Genomic DNA, 14,840 nt, shown 5'->3' on the forward strand with positions numbered 1-14,840 from the left:
TACAGAATAACACCCAGTGCTCATCCTGTCAAGTGCCCCCCTCAGTGCCCGTCACCCATTCTCCCCCACTCCCCGCCCTCCTCCCCTTCCACCACCCCTAGTTCATTTTCCAGAGTTAAGAGTCTTTATGTTCTATCTCCCTTTCTGATATTTCCTACCCATTTTTAGATATTTATATTACATACTCATCAAAAAGTAAAACGCAGTAGCGTATCACATGCATATGAAGCTCAGCTATCTAACAATTTCATTTGTCTAGAACAGACAATATAGATATCACAAGATACATGTACTTTACTAAAGCACAATCGTCCACCTTAAAACACACTTCCTCTTATTTTATACATTATTTCACCAAATCTGGTATTCTAATCTATAACAAATTAGAAATAACAAAATAAGTAGAGCATTGGTGATAGAGATTGCAATTGGAGGCAACTTGATAGCACCGAAATGGAATGTCCATGATATTTTGCTCATTAAAAAGGGGAAGTAAAAAAAAGGAGAAGTAAGGAAAACATAAGAGAATTAATGTGAGAAATAATTAGTTTGTTGTTCTTTAGTGAAGGAGAAAATAAATCCATATAGCTAACCATGTTATGAGAGTTATTATTTTATAGCATAGTACAGTAATTCATTTAATAATGCAACTGAGTCAAAAAGTAAAGGTTGAATTCAATATTTTCCACTGAAGTTAAAGTGGGAAAGTGTATACTTAAGAAATATTTTTAAAATTCTGAAAATAAAGAAAATGTATTGCCTGAGCATTCCCAATAACCGAATTAAATTTTATTTAAATCATTCAGTTACACAATCCAAAAATAACGAGTGCCTACAGGATATAAATGATTCTCATTCCAAATGCCTCATTGGTGAGAGAAAAAAAATGGGTCAAACAAAATTGATATGATGAGAATTTGGGGTCTGTAGCTAACAAAGTAAAAAGAAAGAAAGAAAGAAAGAAAGAAAGAAAGAAAGAAAGAAAGAAAGAAAGAAAGGAAGGAAGGAAGGAAGGAAGGAAGGAAGGAAGGAAGGAAGGAAGAGAAAGAAAGACAGGCAGACATTAGGTCGCCAGTTAATAAAATCCTCTTTCATTTCTGTCTTTGAAATTCACTGTCTTCGTTGCTTCTTGGCCTTTTGGCTATGATCAAGTGAAATTCACTGTCTCTAAACCTGTTTTCCTTTTTCTATACTTCCTTCTTTGTTTCCCTGTTCCCTTACTCTGTTTTTACATGGTGTTTTAGCCTTTTAAGTTCATTTTACATTACATTGAGATCAGGTCCTTAGTGCCATGGGATTTGAGTTCTGAGGAAAAACACAATAAACACTGTATTAAAAATAATAAAGGTATCTTTCAAGTAGAACATATAGACCTACTAAAATACTGAAGGCAGAAGAGGTTATTGAATGATGTCTATAAACAACTCCCTTCTCAGACAGGAAAACAACCAAAATTGTGTTGGAATTTAGATTAGGAAGACTGAAATTCTGTACAATTTACATTCTTTTAGAACAGAGAGAATGAATCTGTTTTACACAATTCCTTAAAACTTAAATAACATCTTCCTTGTAAGCTTACAATCTAGGAGTTTATTCCTTTTATTCCCATTGTTTTAGATTTCATACCATTTGGAGCATAAATTGGAGCATAAATATAAATCTTTGTATTTCAGTATTCTCAGTATTCTCACTATTCAAGTACAATCAAGCAAGTTATTGAGGGGAAATTGCAATAACAAATTGGAAATATAAAAGGTCACATAGTCCACAAAGCAGCTTTCTGAGAAGGCTTTTCACTTTAAAGTAATGATAAAATAAAAGGAAATAAAGAAGAAAAACAGTACTTCAAAAAACTGAGTTTGTAGTTATAAAATACAATCTCATCAATCTGAAATATTATATATTTAATTTTTCTAAGGAAATTAAACACTTTTCTCTGAGATTTACTAAAGGAAAATAGGGACTTGAATTTACTAAAAGATCAACATTTGACCTAAAACATACTTTCTCTTATTTTATGCACAATTTTACGAAATCTGGTACCAAAAAAAGAACCCATTAAATACTCAAGGGTTCACAGTAAAAAAGAAAATCGAGTTGTAAATTCAAATAGGGAATTTATAGCTATAAATGGAAGATACTCCTAGTTCTTACATTAATCTGAATATAATGGTTGATTTCAGAAATTAAAAAAAAAAACAGATATCCTGTGATATTTCCCCCCTAGAACTGGAGTCATAATTCCCTGTTCAAAGGTGAATATATCTTTTATTTTTTTTTAATCTTTTAATTTTTAAGAAACTTTCCAAACAATTCTTCTTATCAAGAGTTTTTTTTTTTTATATTTAGGGTCCTTTGAAAGTTCCTCCAAAAGAAACATAAACCTAAAAACAGATGTCCCTTCTCTTTGACAAATTAGCCTAATGAATGACAAGAATGGGAAAGTCACCAATCTTTGAATCCATAAGTTTTCAAGTGAGAAGTATTTGCATCATGTTCAGACAAACATAAAACATGGTGTTCAGACAGACCTGTGCACTTAATAATACCAGGAACTAGTTCTATTAGATTTATCTCTTGTCTCCTCTCTATCTATCATCTTCCCATTGCCTTTCACAAAAGTTTAGTGGCTCTGATTTTTACAGATGAATACTTATGGTCATAATAAAGGAAAATTTCCTCCCGTGGGATTTCTTGTTCCTTACTCATTAGCTAAACCATTAAAACACATGCATTTTACTTAGAAAAGAGGAGTGGGAATTCATTTTAAAAAGGCCAGGTTTTCCTAAAAAAAATACTGAAAATGTCTGGTTAAAAAAATTCAAATATACCAAGAAAATATGCTAGGTACATAATAGTCTCTTGGTAAATGATGTTTTACTAATATCATTTTGGAGGGTTATATGAAGATCAATCCTGGATTTAAAGAAGGCACAGGATAAGGAACTAATCTTAAAAGTATTCAGTAGTTCAAAGGACTGGAATTTTTTAAAACTATGTTTATGATGTGAAAGTTTTGGTGTTTTCAAGGTATTTACAGAAACACATACTAAATTATTAGCTCCATTTATTATTTTTTAAAGTAGTATTTTTATACCAGGGAAACGAAACTGTTTATAAAGTTAGTGACTTCATACTCTTGATGATTTTTTTCATATTAAACAATTATCACTTATAATAAAAAGCCATAAATTCAAGAATTATGACCTCAATACTTACCCTGACTACACTGAAGTCCAGCTTAGTCTCCTGTGCACACTGTAATATGAGCTGAAAGCAATTTTTACTTTGATTTGTCATTCCATTTTCATAATAACGCTGTAAAATCCTTTGTTGTTCTACAGTAAATACAGAACGTAGATTCATCTAAAAATAAAAGAAAGATACTCTGAGAGTTGGAATAAAAATTGGGTATATGCAGAATTTCATGCTCCCACTTTTTGATACAGTTACAATGCTTCAAAGCTGAAAGGTTTATTTAATTGAACTAAATCCCAGTAGTGGGCAATAATTTGTGTGCTAAAGGGAGACAGGTTCTAACTGAAAATTATATATAATGCAAAAAGTTATTAAATTTGTTCAGAAGAAGTAACAATGTTAAGGACAAAGAGAAAGAGAGAGAGAGAGAGAGAGAGAGAGAGAGGAAAACCCGATCTGGCTAGTGTCACTACACGGGAAATAAAGATTCTTTCACTGAAATAAATATTTTTGGCCAGTAAAGCCAGAGATCGTGGTAGCCATACATTCATGATAGGTTATCAACAGGACACTCACTATTTTTCATCAAACAAGGCATCTGGAATATGTCTTACAGCTAGAAATTGTGGTCTGAAATAAAGGGGTGCTTTTATTTTTCCTTTCTTGGATAAAGGGGTTATTTTTATATATTAAGACAAAAATTATCTTAAAAAGCTTAAAAATAAACAGGAACTATTAGTGACTCAAAATATCTTTGCTTTAGCCAATACTAACCAAAATAATTGTATATAAATCAAAATTCAAAATCATGTGCATTTTCCTAAAGTAAACCATGTACTTTTAATCACTCAATGGGAGGACCGCCTGGGTGGCTCAGTGGTTGAGCACCTGCCTTCGGCTTAGGTCGTGATTCCAGGGTCCTGGGATTGAGTCCCACATCTTCCTCTGCCTATATCTCTGCCTCTCTTTGTGTGTCTCTCATGAATAAATAAATAAAATATTTTTAAAGTTATTTAAATAAAAAAAAGTTATTTAAATTTACCTCAAAATGTACTAATCTAATACTCCTTGCAATGTGCCACTCACTCAGCATATGACAGCCCATAGGAATAAAATGACCTGTGTACTACACTTAGCTCCACTGCAGACTACTGTGTAAGTCACTTAATTTCTATGAGCCTCTATTTCTTAGTTTGTAAAATACTAGAACACATGACATGTTCTACCTACCAGTCTGGGTTTTTACAAATAATTTAGGATATGTGAACTCATTTTCTTAAATTATAAAGCATGCTATAGTTGTAACATTTATAAGTATGACTAGGCCCTTCACTTTATCATTTTCAGATATGGGATATCTCAGGGTACTCTCAGCTTTAAGATTCAGTGTTTTTAGTGAAGATCCTGAGCCACTGAAAGGATTATGCTCAGTGTGTTCTATTCAAACAAGCAAAGCAATAAGTAAAATGTTATAAATTTATTGCTTCAGGAATACTTGAAAAATGAAGCTTCTAAGAATGACTTCTTAGCAGTACCACAGAGCTTAGATCATATTTTCACATGGGAACATTTCAGACAAATTTCTACATAACATTTTTCTTATACATCTGATGTCATACATAAAACCAGCTTTAATAATGCCCTAATAATGTCTTAACTGGTTGAATCATTTGAAAAGTACTAAACAGTTTTACTCATAAGTACTCACTCTTGGAAAGCTGATTCTAAAAATGGATTGAGTCCATAAAATCATCACTAAGTCAAATATAACACATTCTTTCCAATATTAGAAACTTTAATTTTAAGTAAACCACTGATTTTTTTTAGTTTACAAAGAGATGCACCTAGATTAATAAAACATTTTGAAAGTCTTTAACTTAACCAATATGTCTCTATTAGCATTGTTATTTTATCTATTATTATTAACTTTTAAATTTATATATAGTTAATTTCACTCTTTTTGGTATACTGTTTAATGAGTTAAGACAAACATACATAGTAATGAAACCACCACCACAACCAAGATACAAAACAAATCTATTACTCCAAAAAAATTCCCTTATGCTGCTCCTTGATAATTAAATCCTCAGGTTACCCCAGCCCTGGGCAACAACTAATCTGGTTCTATAATTTTGACTTTTGAAGAATGCTATATAAATGGAATAATAGAGTATATACATATTCCTCTTAGACGAACATCTTTCACTTACCTCCACTACACTTAGCTAGCTCCACTGCAGACTACTGTGTAGTAGTATAATGTATCTGAGATTTATCTGTGTTGTCTGTATTAATAGTTTTCTCCTTTCTATTTCACAGTAGTAGCCCATTGCAAAGAATGTACCAAAGTTTACCCATTCATCCATTGGAGAACATCTGGAATTTTCAAGTCCTTGGCTATCGTGAATAGAGTTGATAAAAAAAAAAAATTGTGTGCAGGTATCTGCAAATGTCTTTTCATTTCTCTGGAGTAAATATCTAGGTGTGGGATTCCGTTATGGTAAGTGTATGTATAACTTTATAAGAAACTACTACACAAGTCTCAAAAGTGACTAAAAATTTGCTTTCTCAGCAATATTGTACGAAAGTTTCAGTTTTTTTTTCATGTTCTCACCAGCATTTTGGGATTTCAGGAAGGGCTATGTCATAGTGCTGCAGTTTGCGACAAGTTTCTCCCACCCCCTCACCCAGAGTGCCATCATAGGCCACTGTGACGTGAAAGCCATCACCAGGCTTATTGCCATCTTCCTGGAACTGCATCACCTGGAGAGTCCTACGGATCTGTCTCAGAGCAGCAACAGTGAGGATAATGGCCCCAGGGACCCAGAGCTAATGCCCACAGAGCCCCTGGTCTTTGGTTCTGGTAGCGCCTTAGTGGACTTGATGGACCACTGGCAAGTCTTCCTTCAGTGCCTGGCTGTGTCCCTGGCAGCCCCAGGGTGGAATCCTCAGCCATTCCTGCTGCTTGCTTCTGCCCTCTGAGCAAAACCACAGGCTGGACCATTTCTGCTGGCTCTGAGCCATCCAGGGAGGGCACACGCCTCAGAGCTGTCTCCTCCTGGCATCAGATGGCCAGCTCCAGCCTGGCCAGTGTGGGTGGGGTGTGAGGGTACATGTACCCCACTGCCACCAGCTATGTGAGGATCAGGTCTCTGAAAGGATAGAGATGCCTAGGCTCCCCAAGGTGGGAAGGTAAGTTTGCCAGCACCACCTCTCCCAGCAGTTCAACTCCCCAGTGAGCACAAGGCCAGCAGCTGGGTTAGGCCCTGAGGATGCCAGGGGGGCTGCCCAAGCTGGTATGTGTTCTCCCTGGGAATTCCGATTTGCCCTGCCCCAGGTGCTGCAGCCCTTCACTGGCTCAACGTCCTCAGCGGTTAGAGTGAGGTGCTGGCCCAGGGTCTGTGGGGCCCACTGGATGTGTGTGCTGCAGCCACTCCAAAGGCCTCCCCAGCCCACGGAGAGCCCTTGTCCAGCTGGGAGGACAGCTGGGCTTTCACAGGGTGGGGGGAAGCCTGTGCACGGCCTGGGCCTGGGTGACTCCTTTAGGGACCCAGGCAGGAACTGATGCCCTGGGCAGTGAGGGCGCCACTGAGCGGGCCCGGGGGAGCTGGGAACATCACATGAGAAGGAGACCTGGCCCTTTCTTGGAGAAGGTCACCAACAGCTCTCGTTTGAGGACACAGTCATATACACATACCAAAGGTAGGTTTGTAAGTGGTAAAATCCGGAAGCCTTCTTTTTCTAAAATAAAGTATGAAATGCCATTAAAATAAAGCACAGCTCTATCTCACAATGCAGAGATCATGACCTGAGCTGAAATCAAGAGTTGGACATTTAACCAACTGAGCCACCCAGGCACCCCAATGATCAGATATTTTTTTCAGATATTTTTTAAAATTAAATACAACTACACTATGATCCAGCAGTTTCAATATTTACCCAGAGAATACAAAAATACTAATTCAAATGGATACATACACCCTAATGTTTCTAGCAGCATTATCTACAATAGCCAAATTGTGGAAACAGCCCAAGTGTCCATCAACCAATAAATGCATAAATAATGAGTGGTATATATATTCAATGGAATATTAGCCATAAGAAAAAAAGGTATCTTGCCATTTGCAATGAGATGAATGGAGTTTGAGAGTATTATGTTAAGCAAAATAAGTCTATCAGAAAAACACAAATACCATATGATTTCACTAATATGTGGAATTTAAGAAACCAAACAAATGAACAAAAAAAGGGGGGGGGGCAAACAAAAAAACTCTAGAGAACAAACTGATGTAGTTACCCAAGGAGAGGTGGGTTAGTGGATGGGTAAAATAGGTGATAGGCATAAAGGAGTTATACTTGATGAGTACCAGGTATTGTATGGAAGTACTGAATCACTAAATTGTACACATGAAATTAATATTATACTGCATGTTAACTAGAATTCAAATAAAAACTAAAAAATAAAAAAGACATAAAAACTAGCCATTCTAAAAGGTTTAAAATTGTATGTTATTATTGTGGATTTAATATGTATCTCCCTACTGAGTAATGACATTAAACATTTTCTTTCTTTCTATTTATTTATTTATTTATTTATTTATTTATTTATTTTAATTGGAGTTCAATTTGCCAACATAAAGCATAACACCCAATGCTCCTCCCATCACGTGCCCCCTTCAATGCCCGTCACCCCCAACCCCCGCTCCCCTCCCTTTCGACCACCCCTTGTTCGTTTCCCAGAGTTAGGAGTCTCTCATGTTTTCTCTCCCTTTCTGATATTTCCCACTCATTTTTTCTCCTTTCCCCATTATTCCCTTTCACTATTTTTTATATTGCCCAAATGAATGAGACCATATAATGTTTGTCCTTATCCGATTCACTTATTTCACTCACCAAAATACCCTCCAGTTCCATCCACGTCAATGCAAATGGTGGGTATATCTCATTTCTAATGGCTGAGTAATATTCCATTAAATACATAGACCACATCATCTTTATCACCTCATCTTTCGATGAACCCCAAGGCTCCTTTCACAGTTTGACTATTGTGGACATTGCTGCTATAAAAATCGGGGTGCAGGTGTCCCGGCGTTTCATTGCATCTGTATCTTTGGGGTAAATCCCCAACAGTGCAATTGCTGGATCGTAAGGCAGATCTATTTTTAACTCTTTGAGGAACCTCCAGTTTTCCAGAGTGGCTGCACCAGTTCACATTCCCACCAACAGTGTAAGAGGGTTCCCCTTTCTCCCCATCCTCTCCAACATTTGTGGTTTCCTGCCTTGTTAATTTTCCCCATTCTCACTGGCTTTAGGTGGTATCTCATTGTGGTTTCGATTTGTATTTCCCTGATGGCAAGTGACGCGGAGCATTTTCTCTTGTGCTTGTTGGTCATGTTTATGTCTTCCTCTGTGAGATTTCTGTTCATGTCTTTTCCCATTTCATGATTGGATTGTTTGTTTCTTTGGTGTTGAGTTGAATAAGTTCTTTATAGATCTTGGAAACTAGTCCTTTACCTGATACGTCATTTGCAAATATCTTCTCCCATTCTGGAGGTTGTCTTTCAGTTTTGTTGACTGTTTCTTTTGCTGTGCAAAAGCTTCTTATCTTGATGAAGTCCCAATAGTTCATTTTTGCTTTTGTTTCTTTTGCCTTCGTGGATGTATCTTGCAAGAAGTTACTGTGGCCAAGTTCAAAAAGGGTGTTGCCGGTGTTCTCTGCTAGGATTTTGATGGAATCTTGTCTCACATTTAGATCTTTCATCCATTTTGAGTTTATCCTTGTGTATGGTGTAAGAGAATGGTCCAGTTTCATTCTTCTGCATGTGGATGTCCAATTTTCCCAGCACCATTTATTGAAGAGACTGTCTTTTTCCCAGTGGATAGTCTTTCCTGCTTTGCAGAATATTAGTTGACCATAAAGTTCAGGGTCCACTTCTGGGTTCTCTATTCTGTTCCACTGATCTATGTGTCTGTTTTTATGCCAGTAACACAGTGTCTTTTTTACCACAGCTTTGTAGTACAACCTGAAATCTGGCATTTTGATGCCCCCTGCTATGGTTTTCTTTTTTAATATTCCCCTGGCTATTCAGGGTCTTTTCTGATTCCACACAAATCTTAAGATAATGTGTTCCAACTCTCTGAAGAAAGTCCATAGTATTTTGATAGGGATTGCATTAAACGTGTATATTGCCCTGGGTAACATTGACATTTTTACAATACTAATTCTTCCAATCCATGAGCATGGAATATTTTGCCGTCTCTTTGGGTCTTCCTCAATTTCTTTCAGAAGTGTTCTATAGTTTTTAGGGTATAGATCCTTTACCTCTATGGTTAGGTTTATTCCTAGGTATCTTATGCTTTTGGGTGCAATTGTAAATGGGATTGACTCCTTAATTTCTCTTTCTTCAGTCTCATTGTTAGTGTATAGCAATGCCACTGTCTTCTGGGCATTGATTTTGTATCCTGCCACGCTACCAAATTGCTGTATGAGTTCTAGCAATCTTGGGGTGGAGGCTTTTGGGTTTTCTATGTAGAGTATCATGTCATCAGCGAAGAGGGAGAGTTTGACTTCTTTTTTGCCAATTTCAATGCCTTTTATTTCTTTTTGTTGCCTGATTGCTGAGGCTAGGACTTCCAGTACTATGTTGAATAGCAGTGGTGAGAGTGGACATCCCTGTCTTGTTCCTGATCTTAGGGGAAAGGCTCCCAGTGTTTCCCCATTGAGAATGATATTTGCTGTGGGCTTTTTGTAGATGGCTTTTAAGATGCTGAGGAATGTTCCCTCTATCCCTACACTCTGAAGTGTTTTGATCAGTAATGCTATATTTTGTCAAATGCTTTCTCTGCTTCTATTGAGAGGATCAAATGTTTCTTATTTTTTCTACATTAAGCATTTTCTAATATGCTTTTAAGCCATCTATATATCTACTTTGTAAAAGTGTACAAATATTTTTCAAGTTTTATATTGGATTTTATTTTTTTACTTTTTATTCATTTTTTAGGGATCATTTCATATTCCGGATACAAGTACTTTATCAGAAATATGACGATCTTCCTGTTAGTGGCTTGTCTGTTTTATTTTTTAAAGTAAAGCATATTTCAAAAACATAAAGTGTATTTCACAGAAAATTGTATTTAATTTTATTATGTCCAACTTCTCACTGTATTCTCTCTTACAGATTGTGCTTTTAGTGCTACATCTAAGAAATGTGTCTAGCACAAGTTCAAAGAAATATTTTCCTATGTTTCCTTCTAGTAGTTTTATAGTTTTCCATTTCACATTTACGGTTATGATCCTTTTTTTTTTTATGATAGTCACACAGAGAGAGAGAGAGGCAGAGGGAGAAGCAGGCTCCACGCACCGGGAGCCCGACGCGGGACTCGATCCCGGGTGTCCAGGATCGAGCCCTGGGCCAAAGGCAGGCACCAAACTGCTGCGCCACCCAGGGATCCCGGTTATGATCCATTTTGAGACAATCTGTGTCAAAGTATGAAGTACAGGTCAGTTTTGTGGGCTTTTTTTGCATATGGATATTTAATTTTTCTGGTCAGTTTTGTGGGCTTTTTTTGCATATGGATATTTAATTTTTCTAACAACATTAATTAAAAAAACTTTATATTGAATTGCTTTTTCATCTTTATAAAAAATCAACTGACAATATATGTATGGGTCTGTTCCTGGACACTCTTTTCTATTCCGTTGATCTATGTGTCCATTCTCTCATCCAAACCACCCTGTCTTAATTACTGTAGCTTTACAATGACTCTTTTTAAAATTTAAGTAAAGCTGACATATAATATTAGTTTCAGGTGTACAATGCAGTGGTTCAATGATTACATATATTCAAAATGCTCACCACAAGAAGCATAGTTATTGCGTGTTACCACACACTTATTACAATATTATTTACTATATTTCCTAAGCTGTACTTTTCATCCATGTAGATTATTTATTTTGTAACTGGAATTTTGTACCTTTTAATTCTCTTCATTTATTTTGCCAATCCTCCATCCCTCTCCCCTCTGGCAACCACTAGTTTGTTCTCTATATTTATGAGTATTTTCTCATTTTATTATTGCTGTTTGTTCATTTTTCTTGTTTTTTTTTTAGATTACACATATAAGTAAAATAAGGTATTTGCTTTTCTTAATCTAATGTATTCCACTTAGCATAGTACCTTCTAGGTCCATCCATGTTGTCACAAAGGGCAAGCTTTAATTATTTTTATGACTAATATTCCATTGTGTATATATACTACATCTTCTTTATTCATTCATCTATTATGGACACTTGGGTTGATTCCATATCTAGCCACAGCAATCAGACAAGAAAAATAAATAAAAGACATTCATAGTGGTAAAGAAGTTAAACAGCCACTATTTGCAGATTATAAGATACTATACATAGAAAACCCTGAAAAAATCCACCAAAAAACTACTATAAGTAATAAATGCATTCAGTAAACTTGAAGGATACAAAATTAATACCCATCAACCTATTGCATTTCTATATCCTAATAACAAAGAATCAGAAAGAGAAATTAAGAAAACAATTTCATTTACAATTGTCCAAAAAGAATAAGATACCTAGGAATAAACTTACCCAAGGAGGTTAAAGACCTATGTCTGGAAAACTATAAGACATGGATGAAAGAAACTGAATATGACACAAAAAATGGAATTCCATACTCACGGATTGGAAGAAATAATATTGCTAAAATGTCTATATTATCCAAAGCCATCTACAGATTCAGTGAAATCCCTATCAAAATACCAATACCATTTTTTCATAGAACTAGAACAAATAATACTAAAATTTGTATGGAACCACAAAAGACCCTGAATGTCCAAAGTAAACTTGAGAAAAAACAACAAAGATGGAGATATCACAGTTCCAGATTTCAAGGTTATACTACAAAGCTGTAGTCATCAAAACAGCACGGGACTAGCACGCTGACAGACACACAGATCAATGAAACAAAATAGTCCAACACCAGTCCAAATTCATACTGATATGGTCAACTAATCTATGACAAAGGAGGCAACAATACATTTTGGAGAAAAAGCAGTCTCTTCAACAAACGGTGCTGGGAAAATAGGACATGCGAAACTGGGCCACTTTCTTACACCATACACAAAAACAAATGCAAAATAAATTAAAAGGCCTAAATGTGAGATCTGAAACCATAAAAATTCTAAAAGAGAACACAGGCAGCAATTTCTCTGACATTGGCAGTAGTAATATTTTTCTTATAATAAACTGCTGGGATTACATCAAAATAAAAAGGTTTTGCACAATGAAAGAAACCATTAAATAAAACAAAAAGCCAAGTTACTAAATGGTAGAAGATATTTGCAAATGATATAACCAATAGGGGATCAATATCCAAAATATATAACTAACATAAACTCAAGACAAATAATTCAAATCAAGACCAATAAAACAAATAGTCCTCTAGTTACTTTTAAGATTTTTCTTTTTTCTCTGGATTTCAGTGATTAGAATATGAGATGCCATTTTCTTCAGCTTTTTTTGGGGGGGGATTTACTGAGCCTCTTACTATGTGGGTTTATACTTTTTATACTTTTTATCAAATTAAAACTTTTTTCAATGTTAATTTCAAAATAATTTTCATTTTCCCACCTTCTGAGACTCAAAAACTATGTATGTTACATTGAATAATATTGTCTTACAGTTCACTGTTGCTCCATTTTTTTCTGTATTTTTATATCTTTTTTTGAATAATTACTGGTATTATGTATTCAAGTTAACTAAGCTTTTATTCTTCTGCAGTTAATCTGCTGCCAAACCCATCCAGTGCATTTGTCATTTTATGTACTTTATTTTGTCTCTAGAATTTCAATTTGGATCTTTTAATAAATCTTCAATTTATTTCTTTATCATGCTTTTACTTTCCTTTACCTTCTTGAACATTGAGAATACAGTAATCCACAGCTGTTTTAAATACTTGGGGGGCCTCTTTGGGACATATTCATGTTACTTGGAAATTATCGGATCCTTTGAGTTTTAAATTTGTTAGGAAAATCCAGAATTGCCTATAGGTTAAAGCTAATTTTCCCATTACTGAGTCAATATCCTTCTGAGACCTTCTTAGATGCTTCATAAAATAGAAGATTTTCCAGTCTGGCTATTGGGAATATATAGAATTTTGAGTCCTGAACCATTCTAGTGGTTCTTTCCTTTTACTCGATAGTTTTGTTTTTGTTTTTGTTTTTGTTTTTGTTTTTGTTTTTGTTTTAAGACACGGGAGCTGAAAAGTATTTAGCTAAAGACTTGAGGGGTCCTTCTGTAAAACTTCATAGCTTTCTCAATGTGCAGTTTTCATCTCTCTGTGAGCTTTCTCCTCTCCAGTATTGTCTCTCAAATGCTAGTGACCCAATCCTTCCTGAACCCTGTCTCCTCAACTCAGAGATAATTCCAATCTGTTTTGCTTCCTTTTCTTTGATTGTGATCTGGATACTTTTTTGAGACAGTGATTGAGACATAGAGGATTCATCTTGTTTCCTTTCTCTCAATAATCATGGTTTTGTGGGGGATGCCTGTGGCTCAGTGGTTAACCATCTGCCTTCAGCTCAGAGTGTGATCCAGGGCTCTGGGGATCAAGTCCTGAATCTGACTCCCTGCAGGGAGCCTGCTTCTCCCTCTGCCTGTGTCTCTGCCTCTCTCTGTGTGTCTCTCATGAATAAATAAATAAAATCTTTTTTTTTCAAATAAATAAAATCTTTTAAAAAATCAATCATGGTTTTGTGCTGCCTTTTGCTAAATATCTGAAATCCAATGTTTCATATAGATTTTTCCTTTTTTGTTTGTATTTAGATACTTAACAGAGTAAATCCTGCTCCTGTAACTTCACCATGGCCATAAACAAAAGTTTAGGTGGTCTTTAGGAGTGGTAGAGTAGTAATAAGATGTTAAGAAACAGGAAACAGGGGAGCCCCTGTGGTGCAGCGGTTTAGCGCCGCGTGCAGCCTGGGGTGTGATCCTGGAGACCCGAGATCGAGTCCCACGTTGGTCTCCTTGAGTGGAGCCTGCTTCTACCTCTGCCTGTGCTTCTGCGTCTCTCTCAGTGTGTCTCTCATGAATAAATAAATAAAATCTTTTAAAAAAGGGATCCCTAGGTGGCGCAGCGGTTTAGCGCCTGTCTTTGGCCCAGGGCGCGATCCTGGAGACCCGGGATCGAACCCCACATCGGGCTCCCGGTGCATGGAGCCTGCTCCTCCCTCTGCCTGTGTCTCTGCCTCTCTCTCTCTCTCTCTCTGTGTGACTATCATAAATAAATAAAAAATTAAAAAAAAAATCTTTTAAAAAAAGAATCGGGATCCCTGGGTGACTCAGTGGTTTGGCACCTGCCTTCAGCCCAGGGTGTGATCCTGGAGACCCAGGATCGAATCCTGCATTGGGCTCCCGGCATGGAGCCTACTTCCCCTCTGCCTATGTCTCTGCCTCTCTCTCTCTCTCTCTCTCTCTATCATTAATAAATAAATAAAATCTTTAAAAAAATAAAAAATAATAAAAAAGAATCAAGAAACATCTGTTTATACTCAGCTTTACTATTTACTAGTCTTATCACCTTAGCAGATATAGTTGACCTTTTGGACTCAATTTCTTCATCTGGAAAATA

At 36.1% G+C, this 14,840-nt stretch overlaps 1 protein-coding gene across 7 annotated transcripts in view; it reads right to left on the bottom strand.

Annotated features, from left to right (window-relative positions):
- Positions 1-14,840, bottom strand: part of HDX (highly divergent homeobox) — a 280,805-nt gene that overhangs the window by 235,583 nt on the left and 30,382 nt on the right. For all 7 annotated transcript variants that reach the window (XR_005386374.1, XR_005386375.1, XR_005386377.1 and 4 more), the window contains exon 2: positions 3,220-3,366. Coding sequence is in view for 2 of the 7 variants with exons in the window: in XM_038587792.1 (XP_038443720.1) it covers positions 3,220-3,366 (147 nt within the window). In the remaining 5 variants the exon portion in view is untranslated. The remainder of the gene's footprint in view (positions 1-3,219; positions 3,367-14,840) is intronic.

The sequence above is a fragment of the Canis lupus genome, chromosome X (assembly GCF_011100685.1).
Source record: "Canis lupus familiaris isolate Mischka breed German Shepherd chromosome X, alternate assembly UU_Cfam_GSD_1.0, whole genome shotgun sequence".
Classification (NCBI taxonomy): Eukaryota; Metazoa; Chordata; class Mammalia; order Carnivora; family Canidae; genus Canis; species Canis lupus.